Source organism: Hakea prostrata, chromosome 2, assembly GCF_041222555.1.
Source record: "Hakea prostrata isolate BN-2017 chromosome 2, UWA_Hpros_2, whole genome shotgun sequence".
In the NCBI taxonomy this organism is placed as follows: domain Eukaryota; kingdom Viridiplantae; phylum Streptophyta; class Magnoliopsida; order Proteales; family Proteaceae; genus Hakea; species Hakea prostrata.
Window position 1 is genome coordinate 11,825,340 of NC_142601.1, and position 22,578 is coordinate 11,847,917.

At 37.9% G+C, this 22,578-nt stretch overlaps 2 protein-coding genes across 3 annotated transcripts; both read right to left on the reverse strand.

The window, feature by feature from the left end:
* Positions 1-2,522: 2,522 nt before the first annotated feature.
* LOC149023748 (uncharacterized) lies at positions 2,523-16,563 on the reverse strand. Its single transcript, XM_089144246.1, has 4 exons — positions 16,101-16,563; positions 15,815-15,925; positions 15,042-15,110; positions 2,523-3,109 (listed from the first exon to the last, which is right to left on the reverse strand). The coding sequence occupies exons 1-4, from the start codon at positions 16,257-16,259 to the stop codon at positions 3,059-3,061; spliced, it is 390 nt and encodes a 129-aa protein (XP_089000372.1). The 5' UTR covers positions 16,260-16,563; the 3' UTR covers positions 2,523-3,058.
* A 193-nt stretch (positions 16,564-16,756) lies between these two features.
* On the reverse strand, positions 16,757-21,349 carry LOC149023749 (serine/threonine protein phosphatase 2A 57 kDa regulatory subunit B' beta isoform-like). Of its 2 annotated transcripts, none has more exons than XM_089144247.1 (2): positions 19,586-21,349; positions 16,757-17,343 (listed from the first exon to the last, which is right to left on the reverse strand). In XM_089144247.1, the coding sequence occupies exons 1-2, from the start codon at positions 20,753-20,755 to the stop codon at positions 17,017-17,019; spliced, it is 1,497 nt and encodes a 498-aa protein (XP_089000373.1). In that variant the 5' UTR covers positions 20,756-21,349; the 3' UTR covers positions 16,757-17,016. The 2 variants fall into 2 exon arrangements, with proteins under 2 accessions (XP_089000373.1, XP_089000374.1); XM_089144248.1 differs by having other exon boundaries at positions 17,206-17,336.
* Positions 21,350-22,578: the final 1,229 nt, after the last annotated feature.

A 22,578-nucleotide genomic window follows, 5' to 3' on the forward strand; every position in this document is an offset into this window, starting at 1 on the left:
CTGATTACCGTGTCTGTTTATTATCGGCTGGATTATTCATGTCTATTACATTACATTTTAACACAGGATTCAACCGCATATCAATTCATTATAATACGACTAGAATAGAGAAAACTTCACTATAGATAAAGAAATATATAAGAGGAAAAATTTTGGGATGAATTACATGTGGAGGGGAGGCATCTTTTTATACCTCTCCCCATCCTACTTTCTCCCATATTTACTCGAAATGGACTAAAACTCTCAACAAACTCTACTTCTTTTCGATGTGGGATAACAACTCCCACTTCTACTAGATGTGAGACTAAAATTATATAACAAAAATCTCCATTCTAATGTAGTGGGAATCTTTTATTTCAAAATATACATCCAAATTCTTTGGTAAATTTAATATTGAAATTTCAAAAACTACCACATTATGTGGTTGTTTTATGAGCTTCCCCCTCTCAAACATAATTATTTTATACATAAACTTCGTTGCTCATTTAGATTTTTAACTTTTGTAAGGAGGCAAGGAGGCAAGAAGATAATTTCTAGACGATCGAGTGACTTGTATGTCGAACTAGACAATCAATCACCAAGGAACACAATAAAATACTGCACAACAAGAATGCCCTCAATTGTAAAATACTCATGATTCTAGTCACGATATTAATTGGATGCGGATATGCTTTTGACACAATGACGATGGCCTCTTTAATAGAGAATAAAATCAAGGAGTTCAGATTTCAAATCTTTGTCCCTTCACACCTTCCTCTTACTCTCACCTCCCCCAAATCCTTATGACTTGTTGTGTGAAATGAATTTGGTATCAAACAAAATTACCCTTAAATGTCTTCAAAATTTTAAACTTTTGTTTTCTTCTGTAAGATGGTTAGCCCTGATTCAGTACAAGATACTAAATTGAGTGTTGATCACTTAGTGAAATCAATATGGTAACCAAACAAAATTGTCCTCAAATCTCTTTTAAATTTTTACTATCCTAATAGCATTTTATCCCATGTCTGAGCGATGTCATCTTCTTCTATGTTGTGTTTGTGCATATAATATTCATATTGAGGTAGTTGCAAAACCAATAATGTATCATCTAATATTCAATATCAATACAGAAAATCATGAATGCAACCACTGAAACTGACATTCAAAAGTCTCGTAGGCCCTCTCTAATATTAGTCACCTATGAAATTTTGAACCAACATTTCGAGCTGTAAGCTATATGATCCAATATAATTCTACAGAAAGGGTCAAAAAACGGTTGAAAAGCTAAAAAGGCAAAATAATTGAACGATGAAAAGTACTTCCCAGATGGTGCACCATGGAAGAAGATGATTAATCTCTGGCACCATAGATTATCTGTGCTTCAACATCCAACTTATTCTCAGCTAACCTTTGGTTTTTTTGTTTCTGGCGTTACTCTTAAATATGCTTTACTTAATCCGGGTCTTTGTTCAGATTAGAAAGAATCTTCACCCAACTGATTTTGGTAATCAATGCAAAGTAACAAAAAGAAAAATAAGGTAATGATTTGAAGAGGAAAATGACACAGAATGGAGGAACAACTCATTAGTGACAATGATTACACATTTTCCTGATTAGGTTGGGGACTTAATAATGTTGTTTGTACTAAAAATTAAATCCGATGAGGTTACCTGATCACATAATATTGTCTAAGTTGAATGATTGAACACCTAACATAAACTTAAATGAGAGAAAATTGCAATTTGAATTAATTTATTGTAAAAAATAATTAAAAAGAAGTGTTGCCTAGTCAACTGGTCCTTATTACTTTCACTTGAGAATAAAAAATTCCATTCATGTCAGAGATATCTTGTTCAAAATTTTCTCTCATACCCTCATAGCCAATGATGCCTTCAAAGACATTTGTATTGAAGATTAGTCCACTAAAGATTTGATAACTTAGGATTAGGTTTAAATTTGTTTTCAAGCATCTATTATGACTTACATTGAGAACCCTTTGTATATGTTTTGAGGTTTCAAGGTTTCTAGCAACACAGGTTCTAAAAATCCAACTAGTACATGCCAACCACCCCAAGAATCCAAGAAAATCAAAGTTAAATGTACTACTAGATTACATGATATATGACTTTCCCCTTTTTTCTCTTCTTACATAAATGTTTTTCCATTACTCTAGGAAAATTTTTGGCTGTCAAAGGGGGGTAAAAAAAAAAAAAAAAGAAACCTAAAACAGTAGTTTGTTGCAGTTGGTGAGATGCAGTGCTACTAAACATCATGCTCAACTGACTTGTATTTTATCCCCACAACTCACCTATCTGAAAAACCAGAGACAATCTTGGATGCATGGACTACTGAACCATCCCTCATTGTTGCTCCAAATAATCTCCAGTAGGGGTTCTTGTTACAAATGCCAAACATTACCATCACTGGATCATCCATTTTTTTCCTAAAAAGATAATCGAAATTTAATGTGGCGAATGTGAAGATTCGGCTACCTCTAACGTCGATTGAGGAGTTGTGGGTTTTTTTTTTTTCCGTTTGTTGCATTGAGCTGGGGGTAACCTAGGAATAAATAGTAACCAGAGGCCAGAAATATCATACAGGGGCTGTCAAAAGCACTAGGGGTGACCTAGGAATTTACTCAAAATTCCTTCTTTCTTCATATGATAATTTCTGTGGCTAAAAGGCAGGCGAGGCAAGTGGATTTAACCACCACGCCTTTAAACACAGACCTGTGCTCTCTGAGGAAGAAATTCCTCAAGAGGCTTGATTTATCTTTTCTTCATTTTGAATGCACTTTATGGAAGCTGCAGTTAAAAGAAAACTTGAAAGACTTGCAAAATAGATTCTAAGTCTCAGCTGATTCACAATATTCAAGGAACAGCAAAAAATCTATATCTCCAGGTAATGGTATCAAATAAACAAGCCCCTGGAAATCCGGCATGATCATCAAGGGCCATGGTCAAGATCACTAGACAAAAAAGAGACCTTAAAGACTCTGCTGTATATATTTGCAGTCACTGACAACTACCTGATGAAGTTGAATCACAGAAAATGTGCTGCTCCTCCAATAACCAACACCCTAACGATCTTGAAATGATGCATTCATAAGGTTGAAAGCTGAATCCATGAACTGCAAATAGTAAAGCCATATCCACCCAGAAAGGTCAGATGACACGGACCATTTATACAGGGGTATATGCATCAAAGCATAAAATGACAGATAATAGAGATGATTGGTAAAACATTTGAAAAATTCTTGGTCATAATCCCTCCTGTGGCAATCTCATCTACCACCTAGTTGGCCAGATATCAGCGAGAAAGCAAAGTGTCCAACATGCTGAATAAGAGTAACCATCCTAGTTATGCTCGAAGGAAGTCGTCAATTTGGGATTTCTAAGGGTTCAGAAAGTAAATATGTTTCTCTGGTCATAGCCAGAGTCCGTGCAGAAGTCATTAATGGGTGCTGTCTAGCACAACGTACATATTACACGAAGCAAATGGACACTCTCTCTGAATAACTGCATACTTTATGTCAAGACAAAAAAAAGAGAGAGAAAACTGCATACTTTATCATCAAGTCGAAAAAAAAGAATGCAATATATAAAAATATATAATATAAAATTTTTCTTCTCATTTTCCCTTTTTCTTTCTTTCTTTCTTTCTTTTTTTTTTTTTTGTTTTTGGGGGGGGGGGGGGGGTGAAGGTTCATCCTTTTAGAAATTTTGACTTTTTAACTATCTTACTGGATTCAAGTAGACTTTTGCTTATTTGTGAATTGAATCTTAAAGCCAAACCTGGTTTTCTATCATCATTTCCAAGAACCTTGTGCACTGGAATATTTTGGTCAGACCCACGAGTACCATTGTGGGTGTTCTTTGCAGGAAACTAATACATTGATTGGATTTAAGAGGTTAAAACTATCCAGCCCAAAAATATCAGGGAAATAACACTTTATAGGCCCTGAAGCAAGGTTTTCTGTTGACCTGGACAAATACTAGGTTTTGACTGAGATTTGGTTGAAGCCTGTCTATCTAATTTTCGGGCTGGCTGAAATTGGCCTCGAAACCAAGATTTTGAATCTTGCAACAAATAAAGGATGACAAACTAACCTGGTAACTTTAATAACCAAAACAACAATCTTAACAGAACCCCCTAAAGCTAGAGAATGGTATTCCACAACTTAAACAACAATCTTAACAGAACCCCTAAAGCTAGAGAGATCTTTGTGAAAGAAGAACAACAGATAATCAGCAAAAGCAAGAAATTTTTTTTTTATTTTATTTTGTTTTTTTAACTGGTGAAACAGGGAGAAATCTTTGTGAAGAAGAATCCAGATAACAATCTAAGCAGCAGAAAAAATCAGCTGCATGCCAGGAAATTGCAATAACAATAACAGCAATATAGCCAAGAAAATAGCAACAGTTGAAGATGAATAAATCATCATTATCATGTGCCCAAACCTGAAATCTTCAACCAGAACCACCCAGGGAAAAATATTCAACAAGAAAATCTCCACATTATCCAGGCAGGAAAATAAAATCTCCAATAAGAAATCCACAAAAAAAAATCTTTTACAAGGAGATGAGGAAAAAGACAGGAAATAATCTTCAATGCCCTCTTATGAGTTAGCTCTACACAAGGAAAAATAATGCAGGGGACTTAAAAAACATAGCATCTTCATGTAATCATTCTTCAGCACCATAAAAACATCCAAAAACAATACGACAGACTGAAGAAATGCAGACCCAGATGAGACATAAAACACTTGGTCATGGTCCAAGAAACAGTCAATAGAATTAAGAAGAAATTAAAACTGCAGGGTGAAGAACCAATATCAGAGAGCACCAGCTCTCTCCAACCCGAAAAGGTAATAGGGTACTGAGGGTGACAAAAAGGATGAAGATAAGTTGGTTTGACATATATATAATGGTAAACTGATAGTAAGAACACCTACAACATTGGAGATGCAAAGCAAATAACCAACATCAAGGCTTAAAAACATTGCAGATCCTAAAATAAGTAGAGATGAAAAAAAATTCACATCCCCATGTCAGAACTTCAGATTACCATAAAAGGCTGATTGATGCACTGATCATATAGAAGAACAAACCCTAAAAAGTTGATAGAATACTAACAGCCACATTCAGAGATATGGACAAAATGTGAAATAGATAAATGGGATCTAAGAAAATAAAGAAATTCAGATCTGCAAGAAATATCTCCTGTAACCTGGTAAAAATATAATGGACGGTTAAGTATAGACTGCAATATGACAGAATTAGCAGCACCAGATCCTAAAATATACAAAACAGCAGAACCTTCCATCAATCTATCAGATTAGGTTGAAGATGGAACCACTTACACATTGTAGAAAGAAAATAAGTCAATGAAAAATAATAGACAACCAGGCGTTTGATTCATGGTTCTGATAATTCCTACTGACAGCAGGAATGCACCACAAGTAGTATACACAGAAATCCAACAAATCTATTGGGAGAGATTAGATCCTTGAAATAACACAGCAGCCAAGGGGTCCTTTAAGGCTTCAATCATCATCAAACTTCAAAAAAAAAAGGGTAAAAGAAAAAGATGAGGATCCAGGTATAACCAGCCTGTTGAGCTAAGGTTGTCAATCGTAGTGAAACCAACTTTTGAAACTATGCAGTGCCATGGCAGTTATAGCACTACATAGACATGGCTGAGAATAGAAAAAAGCCTGATGGGCATACGGATGATGTGGCATGTGGATCTGACAGAACATGGGCTGGTATTCTCATAGAGTAGATCCATTTTCGACAGGTTGAGAAGAGATTGGTTTGCATGGTTGAGCTTGACATTCATAAGGAGTGCAAACTTGTATATTTGCATAGAACACTAAATGATCTGATCAAACTTCATCATACACTAAGAGGATCTCAAAGTGATCAACATGGAATCTGAAGACACTCAAGTCAACTATCAATGAGATCTGGATTCCCTTTAATTGGATAGTCAGTACGGGAGATATGGTTCAAACAGTGAGCATCGCTTGTGTTCCCTGCCTCAGGACCCAGTTTTTGCACATACAACTTGAGGCATGTTTTCAAGATCTTAGTCACTTTCTAGGTTGAAGATCAACATTGGTGAGTAGGAGAGCATCAAGTCTGTTCTTCATATGCCTGAAAATTTGGCCCAATCTGAGTTCAATGGAAGTAGTCATTGTGAATTTCAATGCAATAGTGTTTGCACCCAACCCACCCCCTCCACCCCCGACAAAAAAAAAAAAAAAAGAGGGATGGTGTGACCAGTATACTCATTTTCCACATACAGCAACTTGCAACTTGCAACTTGTATTTCAAAAAGTCTTTCTCAATTCTTGATTTGAAGTTCAAAAAATGAAAGGAGTAGAGTTCAGCCTTCAAGCCTCCCTTTCAATGCCACCAGAATAAAGCCAATCCAATCATAGTTATCAACATGTCGCCTAGGCAGGTGCCTTGCCATCTTGATAACAATGGGTCCAACATTAAATGAGTGAGAAACAATATCTTTTTAGAATGGTGCACAAATTGGTCAAGTCGTGCTTGATTTGACAGGAAGCAGAAATGAGTTCAGATTTGAATGTTTAAAGGCTCGATTTCTCAGCCAAAATAACAGGAACTCAAGGAAAAACAAAGGAACAAAAATGGCAGTCTTGGACTTGCAAAGAAGAAGAGAAGAGGAGAAATTGAGAGAGAAACAGTTCTAATCCAAGAATCCCTAGTTCACCTACCTTTCAAAGCATTCTACCATTGAAGCTCAAAAGATTGGTAGGGTGGGGAGATTTTATTTTTTTTAAGACTCAAAGGTCAACGTCAACAATTACAGCATTCCCACTTCCCATGGGACAGTCCTATAGCCAGAAATTCTCTGTAGTTGTTGATGTGAACCAAAACTCGGTCCCTGGCCAAAACCCTGGAGTGGGCCCCAATGCCACTCCAAAGTGGCACACCTAGGGTTGGCTGAACCCTCCTAGAGGGGTAGTTTGGTCCATCCTAGCCCTACCTAGTTGCTGATTTTAATTTTTGGCATTTTCCTTTTATTTTTCTGAAGAATCTTGATTGGTTAGGAGTCCAGTTTAAGTTAAAGATAAGTTCTTGAGTCCTTGGGATTCTTCTTTAAAGATAGACTCTTATCGGTCTTTATTTACAAGAAGAGTTCCTTTAGCATTTTAGCTTTAGGGGAATCTATTTTCAAGGAGATTCTATTAGATCTTTAATTAACTATTTGGACGGTTAAGATTAATTGTAAGGGAATCCTAATCTATAAAGGAAACCCATTTAGGTTTAAAATCTTTTAGTAGGCTATAAATAAGCCTATTCTTTCTTTGTAAGTTTCTTAGGTCCAATAATTTGAACAAGAATATTTGAGTTGAGGACCATTGCGGATCTAAAGTAAGCTTTCTTCTTCAAAGATCAGCAACCATCTTCTTCTGGTCTCCATTAACTTCTTCAAGAGCTTACAGCGGTCCTCAAGTACAACAGACCCCCACCCCTTTTCCTCACCTCCCATTCCATCGCACCCCTTCCCCTTCCCCATCCCCTCCCCTGCCTGTGCAACCCTAAAACCCACCCCACTTGCTGCCACACCCCTGACAGCACCTAATTCCCTTCCCCAGCACCCTCCAATCCTTCCCGGTCCCTCTCCCAACCCTCCCCTACCCTGCGGCCCCTTCTTTCACTCTCCTTCTTCATCGCACCCTCCCCTCCCCTCTTTTCTGACTTGCAGCATGTCTGAAAACAAAAAAGGAAAAAAGAGAAGAAAAAAAAAAGGAAAAAAAAGAAAGGAGAAGATCCAACAAAGAAACAGAAGAGATACCTTCCCAAAGATCCAACCCATATCTATTACATCATCATCCACCAATTTGGGTTTGTTAAAACCCTAAAAATTCCCCAGTAATATCTTCACTTTGTATTGCCCAAATCCCACAATCCAAAACATCCCAAGATCCTCTCCAAACCCCTCCCCACACCCAACTGTAGGTTTCCTAGGAAGATTTAAAACATCCTATATTTCTTTGTTAAGCCTCAAACTTATTCCCCCATTCCATCCCATCTATTTTTGTTAAACCCATACCTTACCCATAACCTCCACATTTAGATCCCCATCTTTATTTAACAATATTTTCCTTCCCACCTAGGTCCAATAATCACTTTTCTGGTTCAAAGAAATTTATTCCGGGCAAACCCTTAATTTTAGGGAAATCATCAAGGAACCTTAACCCTAAGACTGGGTTCCATAAGTTGGACTATGCTTATGCTTTTAGAATCTTACAAGACTTATGTAACAGTCTTTAGCGATAGTTTTTCAAAGTACTCTTATAATTATATACACATCTACAACTATAAAGCCAACAACAGAACAAAACTTCAGCTCTTCCATAAACAAATTATCAATCCAGTGTTGTTGCACTCCAATACATTACATTGACTTGTCTAGATGTTGCTTATTCTGTCAATTGTACTAGTCGATTTATGCATGCGCCTTGTTTAAAACATCTCATATTATCTCAAAGCCACTTGCTCTCATGGTCTCCTCAATGAAAGACTCTAAACCCAAGGAGAACAATCCCAAAGTATGCTTTTCAAGCTCCCATAATTTTAGTAGGGATACTGGCCACAAGACCAACATAGAAGCAAATTAGAATTAGCAACTTACCAAATAGATACCAAACTAGTAAGTTTATTCAAGTTCTGATCAAATAATGCTTGTATGATGGAAAAATAGTAGCTGCAATCTCAATAACTTTTGATGGCTCAAACAGAAGATAGGCAGAAATTCCCAAATTACTAAATAGGATTCTCCAGGCCTAACCTTCACTTGTTGGGATTCAAACTTGGATTGGATGGAGGTCTAGTGGAGGAGAAGTGTGGCTGGAAATATGGTGTAGTTCCCAAGGTTTGAGTGGGGGAATGTTGATTGAATGGTCAGGAAGTAGGGTCCAGAAACAGAAGTAATATCGGTGCAGCAATCCAATGGAATTGGCCAGGATTGGGATCAGGTGGAGTGGCTGATGGGGTGGATCTATGCTTCATAACCCAGCAACTTCTGGAGAAAGGTTTATGAATTAAGCTAGCTTCAATTTTTGCATCAGAAAACTTCAGCAGAAGCAACAGCAGTTCAGATGATGGATTAAAGCAACAGCAGCCTCACAGAGGTTATAGCAACTTCAATAACACAGCACAGGTAGTTCAAATGTAAAGAGAGGAATGAGGGAAGGCATAAGAAGGGTTAGGGGTATGAAACTACTAAATAAAAGCTAAAATATCTAAAACAGAAATCCAAACTTCCTAGAAGTCTAGCTACCAAACACTAAAATATGAATTCCTAGAAGAAAAAAATTAACAAACAAACTCCCCGGTGATTAAGGGTTCCAGCATTCTGAAATCTAGGAGTTCTTACCTCCATTCATCACATTGATGATCATTTTGACCGTTACTTGGCTTCTACCTATTCCCTCCAGCTTCTGCTGTGAGGTTTTTGCCCTCCTGTGAGAGGATATCCCACCCCAGATTCTTGTCTTCAGGGTTTAAATCACGGTGAGTAATTTATTCAGCATGGTCCACATGATTCCAACTAGGAATTGCTGCTATGCTGTTCTTCAATATTGCTACTCTTATTTCTGGTTTCGGTGACAAAATGTTTACCAGCAGTTTTTTTTTTTTTTTTTGGGGGGGGGGGGGGGGGAGGTGCATTTTCCTTCTTTTATCTGCTCTATTCACCTTCATTGAGTTCACTACATATCTGATGTGCTTCCTTGAGTTCCTTTATGCAATTTTTATTATCTTATTTGTTCTATGCATGCGAGAAACGCAACCGGGAGGATGACGCACACAGTAAAAACCCAGTCTACAAAGCTGATTAACGGTAGATCTTTCTATGTTTTTCGCTTTTTGTGGTTTGGACATGTCTGTTGTTTAGATTAATGTTGAGTGTTGATATTCTGCATAGTTAAAATCTTCACCTAACCTTCCCCTGTTACCCCAGGTTTTCTTCGTTTCTTTTACTCAAGCAGTCACCACCCCCAGCTAGGGTGCACATATTCTTATGATGTCGTTGTTTTTGTTTGAGTTTTTTACATGTGGGTCCCTTTAGTGGACCATAAACTGATGTTGGGTCCTCTTAATGCAATATATTACATGTGGGTCCTAAGAAGACTAACACCTTTAACTGCCGTAAAATATATTCAAATTTCAAACGTGAAAGGACCAAAGTGCCCCCTCAAATTATTTAATACATTGTGTTAATATATGGTTTTAAAAAAAGATAATTGGTCATTAAGCATTAATTATATGGTTAAAAAAATAAATATATCCAAAAAAAATTATAATAATACAATATATTAAATAACCTGAGAGGCATTTTGGTCCCTCAACGTTTGAAATTTGAATATACTTAACGGCGACTAACGGTGTTAGTTTAGTTAGGACCCACATGTAAAATATTGCACTAGGGGGATCCAACATTAGTTTGTGATCCACTAAGAGGACCCACACGTAAAAAACTCTTTTTGTTTTTTTAATAGTTGGTACTTATTGAATGTCTGATCTTTAAATTTTGATTTCTTTTGCTTCTATTGGCTGTGAATCTGAGCTTTTCTGCAGGATGGAAATGGCTGAACAGAAAATTTTCACCAGATTTTGCTGCTCTTCAAATACCCACTCGTTTTAGTTCAATTTTGTCTATTTTCTCTTAACCTTTTGTTGGTTATGGTTCCACCAATTCAATGCTTTCAGATTTTAAATTCTTTATTCTCTGTGTCTAATTTTAGGGGTTACTCCTTTTCTAGCTGATTATGGTTCCCCACCTTCTCCCTTTGGATGATACGCATAGGGTGTGCGGCTGCCCTTGATCAGCCACTCAAGGAACCATGAGGCTTTTATGTTGGAATAGTCAGGGGAGTGGTCCACCCTTGACTAGAAATTACTTGCATTGGATTTGCAAGTCATCCAGACCGAATATGGTAACGTTAATGGAGACCAAACAATCGACAGAGCAATGAATAAGTTGGCTTCTTCACTGGGCTTTTCAGATAGCATTCATGAAAGTTCAATTGGTCGATCTGGAGGTATCTCTATCATGAGGGATGGTGTGATTTCTCTAACTTTCCATACGTCTTTTAATGTTGCTTTTCGTTTCTAGTCTATGGTACACCACAAGTAGAAAGGAGACCTAGGAATGGGAGGAATTAAAGCAACCTAATAATACGGTATCAGGCCCTTGGCTAGTAGATGGGGATTTCAATGAAATATTAAGTCAGGAAGACAAATGGGTGCCGCCGGGGGGGGGGGAGAGGATCTACAGCCTCAATAAATCCATCATTACCTTTATTCCTAAAGGAAACACCCCCAAGAAGTTGGTCATCTTAGACCCATCAGTCTTTGCACAAGACCATATAGAATCATCGCCAAGTGTTTGGCTAACCGTTTGAAACCTCGTCTACATTCTATTGTTAGTGAAACCCAAAGTGCCTCTGTATCAGGAAGATCTATTTCGGATAACATATATTTAGCACATGATGATTGCATTATATGAAAAGATCCAGATCAAAAACAGGTTTCATGGTACTTAAAACTGATCTTTGCAAAGCTTATGACAAAATGGAGTGGAATTTTATTAGGCACACCCCAAGTCTGTTGGGTTTTGACCATCGTTGGGTGCAATGGATCATGCAATGTACATCCACAGTGGAATACCAGGTTAAGATAAATGGTCAACTCCATGGGCAAATATCTCCATCATGGGGTATTAGACAAGGTTGTCCATTGAGTCCTTATCTCTTTATTATGTTTCATGAGGTGCTTTCTAGGAGGTTATCCTCTGTGGTGGGTATTCCAGGACTACCAGGAATTAAAATTGCAATATTCAGCCCGGAAATAAACCATCTCTTCTTTGCAAATGACTGCATGCTCTCCTCCCCCGCCCAAGCTGAAAATGCGGTCATCATAGGACAAATCCTACAAAGTTACATGGTAGCTTCAGGTCAACATATAAATCACTCCAAATCTGATGTCCTTTCTAGTAAAGGGGTTCCTGTAGTGGCCCATACCTAAATTGCCCAGCTCCTCCAAAACCCAGAAGTTATATCTCATGGAATATATTTAGGATTACCATCATCTTTTGGTTGATCAAAGACCCAGATGTTTTCATATATTTCTGACAAGTTAGACAGGAAACTTGTGCCATGTCAATCTTTTTATTGCCTAAGGAGATGAGCACTAGCCACTAGGCTTATCAAACAAATTCGAACATTCAGGTGGAAAAATAGTGGCAATTCTGGGATTAATTGGATTAAATGGGAAACCTTGTGTTTCCCCAAAAATCTTGGTGGCCTGGGTTTTAGGGATTTACACCTGTTCAACAAAGCCCTTCTAGGTCGACAGGAGTAGAGACTTCTCACCCAACTGGAGTCTCTGTGGGCTCATACCATGAAGGCTAAATACTTTCCAAACACTTCCTTTTTACAAGCCCCTCAGCACAGGGATCCCTCTTGGGGCTGGAGAAGCCTCCTGGCTAGCAGGGAGGTTCTCAAGCTAGGGCTTCATAGGAGAGTGGGTAATGGTTTCGACACCCATATTATTTAGACTGCTGGGTTCCAAGGTGTCCTTGCTTACTCCATCTCAACTCTTCAATTGGTCCCTAGTCCGTTCATGAACTGATTCACTGGCCATCGAGAACTTGGAATCTAAGTGTTTTGAGAAATTTGTTTCCCACTAGTGAGAGGAATGCCATCCTTACTCTCCCAATTCTTTCATGTGAAACAAAATATGAATAGGTTTGGAAGGCATAAAAAAACAGTAAATTTAGTGTAAAATCAGCTTATTACCTTCAACTTTCCTCTACCTTTCAGGGAACTTCTAACCCTAGACATGAGGATTCCTCTTTTTGGGGAAAAACTATGAAAAAAAATTGCCATTCCAAAGATACAGAATTTTGCTAGGAGAGTAGCCCATGATGCCATACCTTCTCATAAGAACCTTTTTCATTGAGATAGTTCTCTTTTTCCTATATGTTTTCTTTGTTTGTCTCATGTAGAATCTTTATCTCATATGTTTTTTCATTCTGAGCATGCATCGGCCGATTGGAAAGCTTCGGGTGTTCGGTTAGATACTAGTGATTTTCACAGAGAGCCTCTTCAAGAATGGGTACAGTTTATAAATACCAGATTTGGTACTTCCAACCAACTTGGTTGGGTTCAGTCCATTTGGAGTACACTAATTTGGGTTCTCTAGAATGACAGAAACAACTATTTGTTTAGGGGTGTAAATCCCTCTCTCCATTCTTCTATGATTTGTTTATCAAAGCTTTTGGATGATACTTAATAGTGTTTCTTTTTTTCATTCTCAGGACTCTCATACACAGGTGTGACCAAGCCAAGTTCCTTCTCCTATTTTGTTGGATGTGTGCTATAGGATATTTTGTGACGGGGCTTGGGACACATCCTCAAAAAAGGAGGTTGTGGAAGCTTGGTTTGGGTCCCAGGTGGCTGTTTTGTTATGGCGAAGTCAGTAGCCAGTTTTGGTTTTTCCTCTTTAGCTTTAGAATGTGAAGCTATTAGAGACTCAGTTTTAATAGCTTTATCTATTAATATCTTCTCAGATTGTTTGGTTGCTATTATGGCCCTTAATGGGTTGGCCCAATCAGTGGATTGGGTTAGTGAGGGGATTTTGGGAGATGTAATAAGTTTGAAATCTCATTTTCAGGTTTTTCAGTTTTGTCCCGTAAATAGGTCAGTCAATACCCATGCTGATTATTTGACAAGGAGAGCTAGGAAGTTTACTTTGAATCTTGTTTGGTGGTTGTCCCCACCTCCTTTCATGTATTGAACAGCTTTGGTACCCCTAGTTTGATGGCGGGGAACTCTTATATATTGTACATTCTGTTTCTGGCCAAAAAACAAAAAACTACCTAAGACTATTGCAATGAAAAAATATATAGTTCCCAAAACTGAAACACAGAAATGAAACCATTGCAGCATTAGGATGAGATCCTTCTCCATTTGATGGGCCCACAAGATCTTATTAAAAACCACTGACACGAGCCAATATGAGGCTGTGACACTGTTCACATGTACAATGCCAGTGAACAGCTTGGGCTTTTTTCTTCATATTTCGATATCCATGAGGTAATTTACACCTCACACAATTTTTGAGAGGCATGCTTTGCCCTTCCTACAAAATCTCAGCTTACTTTAGTTGTCATGTGTAGGGAAAAACAAAGCAAAGACAACATAAGGTTATGTGGTCAGTACAAGACATGAAACCTGACCTATCAATAAATAAATTCTTTTAACCATTGCAGAAAAAAATTTTTTTTTTTTTTTTGTTTTTGTTTGGGGGGGGGGGGAAATTGGCCATGTGGAGTGGGTTATGGTGGGGTTGGCCCAGAAAATAGTTAACTGCTATATGAAGTCAATTATTTCTGTACTCATGTAAGAAGGAATACATCCAGCAGATCCATATAATATCATGTAATTTCTTATGTAACAGAACAAATACAACTTCTGTAGTAGCATTCACCTATAATTCTTCTTCATCCTAGAATGGAATCTTGAAAGATTTATTAAATTTGACTAGCATGATGCTATCACGCTAGCATATCCTATTTTGTCAGATTATCCATATGTTATAAGTTATTCAGTTACCAAGTAATGAAAGCTATACCATTTGCCCAATAGAAAATAACTTGCAGGTAGTTCACATGCAAATTGTTAGGCACAACATTCATAGAAAAGATTGCACAGTCATTTATCCAGTAAAGGTTATCAGCCATAGAAAAAATGAATGCAAGCTAAATGATTCACTTTTTAGCTTCCAGGGAAAAGCTAACCCACAATCAACAGCATAAAGTCCCAAAATTTTGAACTTATTCTGAGATTGAAATATTTTTATTTCTTCTTGCGCTTCAAATTTCCAACTAAGAATCTAATCTAATGAAACTCATACATGGAAAGCATGCACAATATCAGATCTCAGGTTCAGTGAATCTCATGGAACTTTTACTTATATATATAGTTGAAAATAAACTAAGAGAACACAGAATGGTACCTTCCCGATATTCTTAAGTTCCCGGTCAACTGGTTCCATAAATTTCATGTTGATATTAACAGGCCACACCTGCATGAAGAAAAAGCATTTTCAAGATTACCCATGTAAAAAAGCCAAAAGATAAACTAACAAATCAAGGAAATAGAGGACGAAGAAAGGTGGGGGGGTCGTTAAAAAGAAATGAGGAAGAAAAGTATGATTGTCTCTGGGCGTACTAGTGCAAGATAACCTGATAATCAGTTTTTAATAACCAGCAAGAAAATATTGTATTGACATACAAAATTGATATCTGAACACCAAAGGTGAACCTAAAACATTTATAAACATAAATTCAAGACCACATTGGTTTTACCAAAGGAGACAAAATTACTATTCCCTCTGAATCATCAGTAGAAAGCAAGTCTGTTGTTCCAATTCGAATATCCATGTTTTGGCAAGTTGATAAGCATCTGACGCATAGAAGATCAAGATGGAATGATTCCACAGATTGGTCTACAAACTTTGGGTTACTCAAAATCAAGAAGCAAAGTCAATACCCTACTAATATAATATCCTCAGCAACAAAAATCCATGAAGACAATAACATTTACAAGCTGCATACAGCCGACGAGTAAATACATCAATGAATTAAGTCCTGGAACTGGAATCGACGCTAACAAGGATGCAGTATTTGAAATTAGTTTGTCAACCAGCAAAGAGAATGCATTGATTGGGCCCGGGAGAGGGGTGGGGATCATTAACACAGCAAGGGAGATAAAGAGAGTAAGACGGACCTGTAAACCCAGTAAGCGAATGGGTGTAATCTGACCCGGCACAACGCAATCTGCTCCAGCAGCTTCAAGCGTAGCTTCCGTTGCGAACCCTGCACCGATAGGGTCTGGATGCTGCTCCATCCAAAGTTACAGACACAAAAAAGAAAAAAGTAAAGACTCATCAACGGCGTACAATTGATTAATCGAGAATCTGAAAAAGGGGAACAAATGTTTTTGAGAAAAATAATTCGATAGAGTAATAGTAGCAGAGGGAAAGGACTCATAGAAGAAGGGTTAAGATGCAAACCTTCATAACAGCAAGACCATAGCGAGAATCGGCGTTTTGCTGGAGACGAAGAACAGGAGAGTGATGTATCTTGGGGACTGGTTTCCCTGTTGGAGCTGCCCTCCATGGCACGTCCTTCTGCAGTTCTGCCGCCTTTTTGCCGCTACTACTGCTCGACATTCCTTTTGGCTACCCAAACTCCACTTACCGTTCTTGTTTCCAAATGTTTCTCTTTGATCGACTTCCCTTCTCTCTCACTCGATCGATCGATCTTACCAGATAATTTGTAGCTTATAGCAGTAGAAGAAGATTGAGAATTTGGATAGAAAGATAGAAAGAAATGCGAGTGGGTTGAGAGCGAGTAACGACTATAAGGCCCAAAACGGTTTTGAGCCTCCACCGCGCACCTCCGTCTCACAATGCCCCCCACTGTTTTTGGATTTTCTTGTGGATTTGGGTGGATTGTTAGGCCAGCGTGGTTCCTGATTCGTCTGCTGCCAAGAGTGTAGTTTACTCTCGATTTTCCACATAAATTATAAATATGGTGATTTATTATCCAAAAAAAAAAAAACAGAAAAAGACCATCTTGGCCTGCAGGCCCTGCACACCTGAGTGAAAACAAAATAAATGCTCCTCAAAAATTGATAAAAAGGCCTATGAGGTTGTGCTTTCACTGGTCAAAATAAAAGTAATTTTTTTGTTTATTGATTATTTTAAAGAATGATTACTTCAAGATCAACAAATTTTGCTACAAATCTTCCTGCAACATTTGTTATAGATTTTGTATTACATTTTTTACATACACTACTCACTGCCCTTCTTAGAAATCAAATCCCCCCAAAAAAATGGAAAAGAAAAGAAGGAATCCAACTAGATGAAGGGAAACCAGTATTTTCCACCTATCCATCCGATTTGATTGAAGGGGAACCCAACTATATTAGTTGACCAAAACCATATCCTCTCCTCCAGCCTTTGCTGCAACAGCTTCTAGTCTCTTCCATGTCAACTCTCTCTGTTCCTCTAATTCTTTGGCATTGGCCACTTTCTCTTGGTACTGCCTTAGGCACTCCTCAAACAACTCGTTGTCCATTTCCAAGAACATCTTCCGAATATTGGCTGTCAGCCCATGAACAGCTAAATTCCAATGGCTCTTTATGTTTGTTTCCAGTGGCTCAAAGATAATTGGGAATATCACACTTCGATTCTGTGCAATCAAGCTCACAATGTGGTCATTGTTCCACAGATACAGCGCTCGCTCTGCTACCTGCCATGTAGCTTAGCTTTAGAAAACACTTACATGATGGTTACTACAGTACTTGAACAGACAACCTAGAATTTCTAATCAAATGAATGCCTTGGCAAAAGTAATGCACAAAAATGACTAAACAATTCCAACAGCAAACACCTGTGGGAGCAAACCCATAACATTATTCACAAGAACAGATTATGAAGTATTATTGCATGCTTCCACATCCAGCTTGTAGAAGGTCAAAACTTGGAAAAAAGAAGGGAGTGGGGCAACCCATTTATGGGTAAGCTTTTTCCTATTGTTTGTAGAGAAGAGCAGGGATCCATGCCTCCCTGACATAAATAATAGTCAAAATACTAAAGGTCATAGGACCTGATCTCAGTTTCTGCTTCAATAAGAAATTAGGATGGGTGAAGAACCTTAATTTAAGGAGCAGGTAATAACACTCCGAAAAAATATTTACATAAACAACAGAAGCAAATAGACATCATAAAGGAGTTGTTAACTTTCAAAGTAGAACAGGGTAAGCATTCTCTTTTTCTTTTCAGATTTTAGCCTCTTCAAGTGACCAGGAATTCAGGACTGGTCTTATTTTCTGATTGTAACAGTTAACAGTATGTAAGAACCAAATATCAGCACAACTGATTCCATGCCAAAGTACAGAAAGAATTATATCAAGCAACAGAGGATCAAAGGAAAATTCTACTTTGAGTTATGCAAAAAGCAAGCTAAAAAAATTCTCTTCAGGAAAAATGGGGAAAGAAAAAAGAAATTTAAAAAGGAGGAGCCAAATTGAACTCTGCCATAGTGCCATGGATTTCATGTCCAAATAGTTGGATCAAAATGGACAGATCCACGAGTTTCTCACAATGAATTGTATCAACTTTTCCATTCTATTCAGTCTCTTCCAAATGAAGGGGAGTTGCATCATATATAAGAGAAATAGAAGACCCCAAGACCCGCCAGGGGGGGGGGGAATTCTGCCTTCTTCCAAACACAGCCTAAGGTAAAAAACTCGCAATGTACTAATTTTATGTACAAGAAAGTAGGCCATAGGTTTTTCAAGGTCATTTGGTTTCTCTGGTGCATCAGGGCAAAACCCTAGCTTCTTCATCAACATAAAAAGTCCCTAGAAAGAGAGAAGTAGGGAGTGGGAGGGAGAGAGAAAGAAAGAAAGAGAGAGAGATCACCACCAACAGCAGGAGATAGGAACCCTTTTCTTCTCTCTCACATGTTTTCTTCCTAAAATAATGGGTTAAAGGAAATTTTTGAAAGAAAACTTATTAGAAATTCAAAATGTCATTCTTAATTAGAAACTAACTCCTCAATCCCTATTTATCCTCTCATGTCTCTCATCTCCCCTCTCTCCTCTTTTCTTCCTATTTATTCTTCTTCCCTTTTTATAAGCATGAGTCAAGGAAATATTGGAAAAAAAATTTCTCCACAATTAGGTACTCTTTCTTTTTCTCAATTTATTTATTGTTTATATTTTTTTCAGTTATTTTCTTGTTATTCTTTATTTGATTTTATATACTTTGTTTCTTTATTTCTTCTGCAATTTTTATATTTGATTTTATATTGTAAATAAAATGTTTACAGTTAGTAAGGTAACTAACTACCATTGATTTGCATCTCTTATCTAAAAAAAATTTGGTTTACATTTGACTTTTTAGGGTTGGAAGTCATGTGTATTTTTTTTGTACTGATACTTTAATTTACCTATATCTTGTTGAATAAAAGTATCATTATTAATAATTTTACCTATTTTTGTCAAATATGTGTGGGCCCCACAAATATATGTGGGCATTCATAGGTGGGACCCCCAAAGGGTCTTATAAGGGCCCACACAATATGTGCGGCAAAAAAAGCATTTGTGCTTCCCCAATCTAGCCTTCCATTCTTCGGCCCCCCAATATTCAATCCTGGGTCCGCCCTTGTCCCCAACCCCTTCTGTGTTTAATTATTGATCACCGGAAAAGTATGGGTCCCCCCCCCTTCTCTTTCTCCCCCTTTGTACATTTTCTTTTCCCTTTCCGGGCTTTTGGGTAGTGATTATCTCATTCATCCAAAAAGAAAAGAAAAAACATAAACAAATAAACACTTAGAGCTAATCCAAATCACTTGGCAATAAAAATAAGCGGTGTCCATATCTTCAAGAGTCAATCTCGGAATCTCAATGCAAAGATGAAAAGCTGATTAATGAAGACTTATATAATCTAAAAGAATCTATAACAGGTTAAACGAAAATTTCCTGAACCTGGAAATGGGAGCTGTTAAGGCAACGCCCAATTTGTCTGAAAAGTGGAGCCATGCAGCGTTGAAATTCTGCAGCCTGTGTTAACTCCAGCACTTCTTCTAGTTCTCCGAGAAAAAGAACCTCCTTCTGAGGATTTGTAACAGGCCAGTACTTGAGCAACCCCCTGATGACAGCATCTGCCAATTTGTAATCCTTCTCAACAAACCGCGTAATACAGTAGGAAAGCTGTTCATGATAGAAAGCAATAGATTTAGGCTTGTGGAGTGGGATAAGTGCCCGAACTAGGAACAACTTATGCTCCTCCTTCATTGGCAATGCAAACCCATTAATTATACTTCCCAAAATTTCCAGCAACTCTGCAATTCCATTATGTCTCTGCGTCTCAAATATGAAACGGTAAAAAATGTTGCTAATAGCCTTCCTTATGAAAGGACGGTGGACCATGAACTTCCCATAAATACGATGGAGAATCGTCTTCAAATACTCCCGTTCACGGGTGTCCTCAGAATCAAATAAATCAAGGAGCTTTAAAACCACAGAATGATCAATGTATCGTTTAGCGATCTTAATGTCTGTATCAGACGACACAACGTACCTCAAGAGCAGCTCATAGACAAGCTGCAAGTGAGGCCATGCAGGCTCGAGATATGGGTCTTCCTCCTCCGGCTCAGTGACTTCGATGCCAGTATTCTCAAAGGAAGATGGAGGCAAGCAACGAAAAAGATTGACGGAAATCATTTTTACCATCTCTTCTTGGAGTTCCTCATTAAGCTTGCCGGTACCCGATTTTATGAAATCTATAAGTTCAAGAAGAGTCTGACGCTTAGTTTCCTTCTCCCGAATCGATTCCATCAAGTCAGTAAAATAAAAAATGATGGAGCCAAGTTGGAGCTTCCGTAGGAACAAACTTGCGCGTTCAGGAGGGGCAACATCTCTGAACATGGGAAGAATTTCTACCGTACCAGAAGACAACCCAAAATTGATAGCAGTTGATCCGGCATTTTGCTGTGAAGTGGCACCGGAGGGAACAATGGTAGGTCGAGATGCGTGGTTCACGGTTACCGATCCAGAATTCCGACTCCCCAACGCACCATCTGGATATATTGCAGGCTCATGGAGATCCGACTTGGAGATCTTACGTTGTCCACGCTTAATGATTTTATGGAACATCTCCCCTACTTATGGTACACCCCTGACCCTAGATCTTCTCAATCTTCCTTTGTTTCGGTTTCAATTTCAATCCATCAGTAATCATAATCTAGAGAAAAAACAAATTTTGATGAAAGATTGCTCCTAATGGCAGACCCACCACCAACCCCATTACAGAGGAACAACAATTGGAACAGCGAAAAAACAACCGATTCTTGCTGTCACCTTCTTAAATGCGAACAACATTTCGAAGAAATGGGGAAACACAGATCTAAGAACCTTTGAACTGTCAAAAAATCCGACCTGCGAAAAAATTGATACGGTGTCTTCAACGGTAAGACGTCGCCGGAATAAAATCCAATCAATCCATCATCCGAGTCCATTTGGTCGTCGTTTTTGATCATCCATTGATTTGCAAATTTCAACCAAGAGAAGGTGAAGAATGAAAGGGATTTCCCAAAGTGAATTAAAAATTGAAAGAATGACGGAAAAATTCATCAAACGGGGAAAAATAACGAAAAATAAGTGACCACGCCTAAACTACAATAGATGTGAGAAAATTAGAATAAAAAAAGTGATCTTTCGACTTTTGCGGATTTGGGAAAACTTTCGACTTTTGCGGATTTGTTTTCCCAGTAATTTATGATCAACACCGTTTGTTTGACTTGTTTGACGGAATGAAATGGGGTGGATGAGAAGAAGCAAAAAAAATATTTAAATAAGCTTGCAAGGCCCAAAATATATATATACATTTATTAATGAAATTTAGCTCATTTGATTGATCTCCACGGTGGGAAAAATGAGATATGCCCAAAATGTTGTGGGTTCGACTCTCGTTCTGAGTTAGTCGAGGTGCTTGCAAGCTGGCCCAGATGAAGCTCAGCTTCCCGAAAACAAAGCTTCTTTAATGTCACTTATGCTCAAAAGAAACCCCATCATTTTAGGTGGAATTTTATGAAATATTTAAATAAGCTTGCAAGGCCCACTTATCTCATGTTTTTCCCCACTCCTCCTTCGTTACTTTTCTTGTTAGCCCGCTCCACATAAATGGTCCTACCTTTCTATATTTTTTCCCTTGTAGAAGCAACAGTTTCATGTGCAATGGCTTCTTGAAGGTGATCACAATAAAGGTATTTTCATGTAACAACTCTCCAATGGCGGCAACAAAATTGGGTGCTATCTTTTTGTGATCAAGATGGCCATGGATGAGAAAGTTGGATGCTCTTTATCAAACTTTACTGAATTATTATTATTCTGGAATATATCATGCTGATGGGATTGATCAAGAGGCATTGACAACGATTCTAGAAGTTGTTGACCCAATAATTTTGGATGAAATGAAGTGTATGTTTTGTGTGACACCTACTTTAGATGAAGGGAAGGAAGTGCTTTTTGAGATGATTCCATGGAAGCCTTGGGGAGTGATGGATTATCTCCTATTTTCTTTCAATAATATTGAATGTCATCCACCAGGATCTTTATGTTGTAGTTACAAATTTCTTTGCTACTAGAACTATTCCTTCAGTTCTAAATGAGACATTTTCTTGTCTTATTCTTGAAAAATCATCTAAAGGGGTGGGGGTGGGGGTGGGGGTGGGGGGAAATCGAAAAACAAGTGACCATGCCTAAATTGGAACCGATGTGTGAAAATTAGAATCGAAAAGTGAATTTTTTTATTTTTGGTGACTCATTTTCCAATAACTTATGATAAGGATAGTCAGCTCGCTGGAATAAAATGGGGTGGATAAAAGAGGTAAAAAAAGTGTATTCTTTCCAATGAAATTTTCAAACTTCACTTTGTTTGATTCTTTAGGGTAGGAAAATGAGCACGCAAGCTTCCTTTA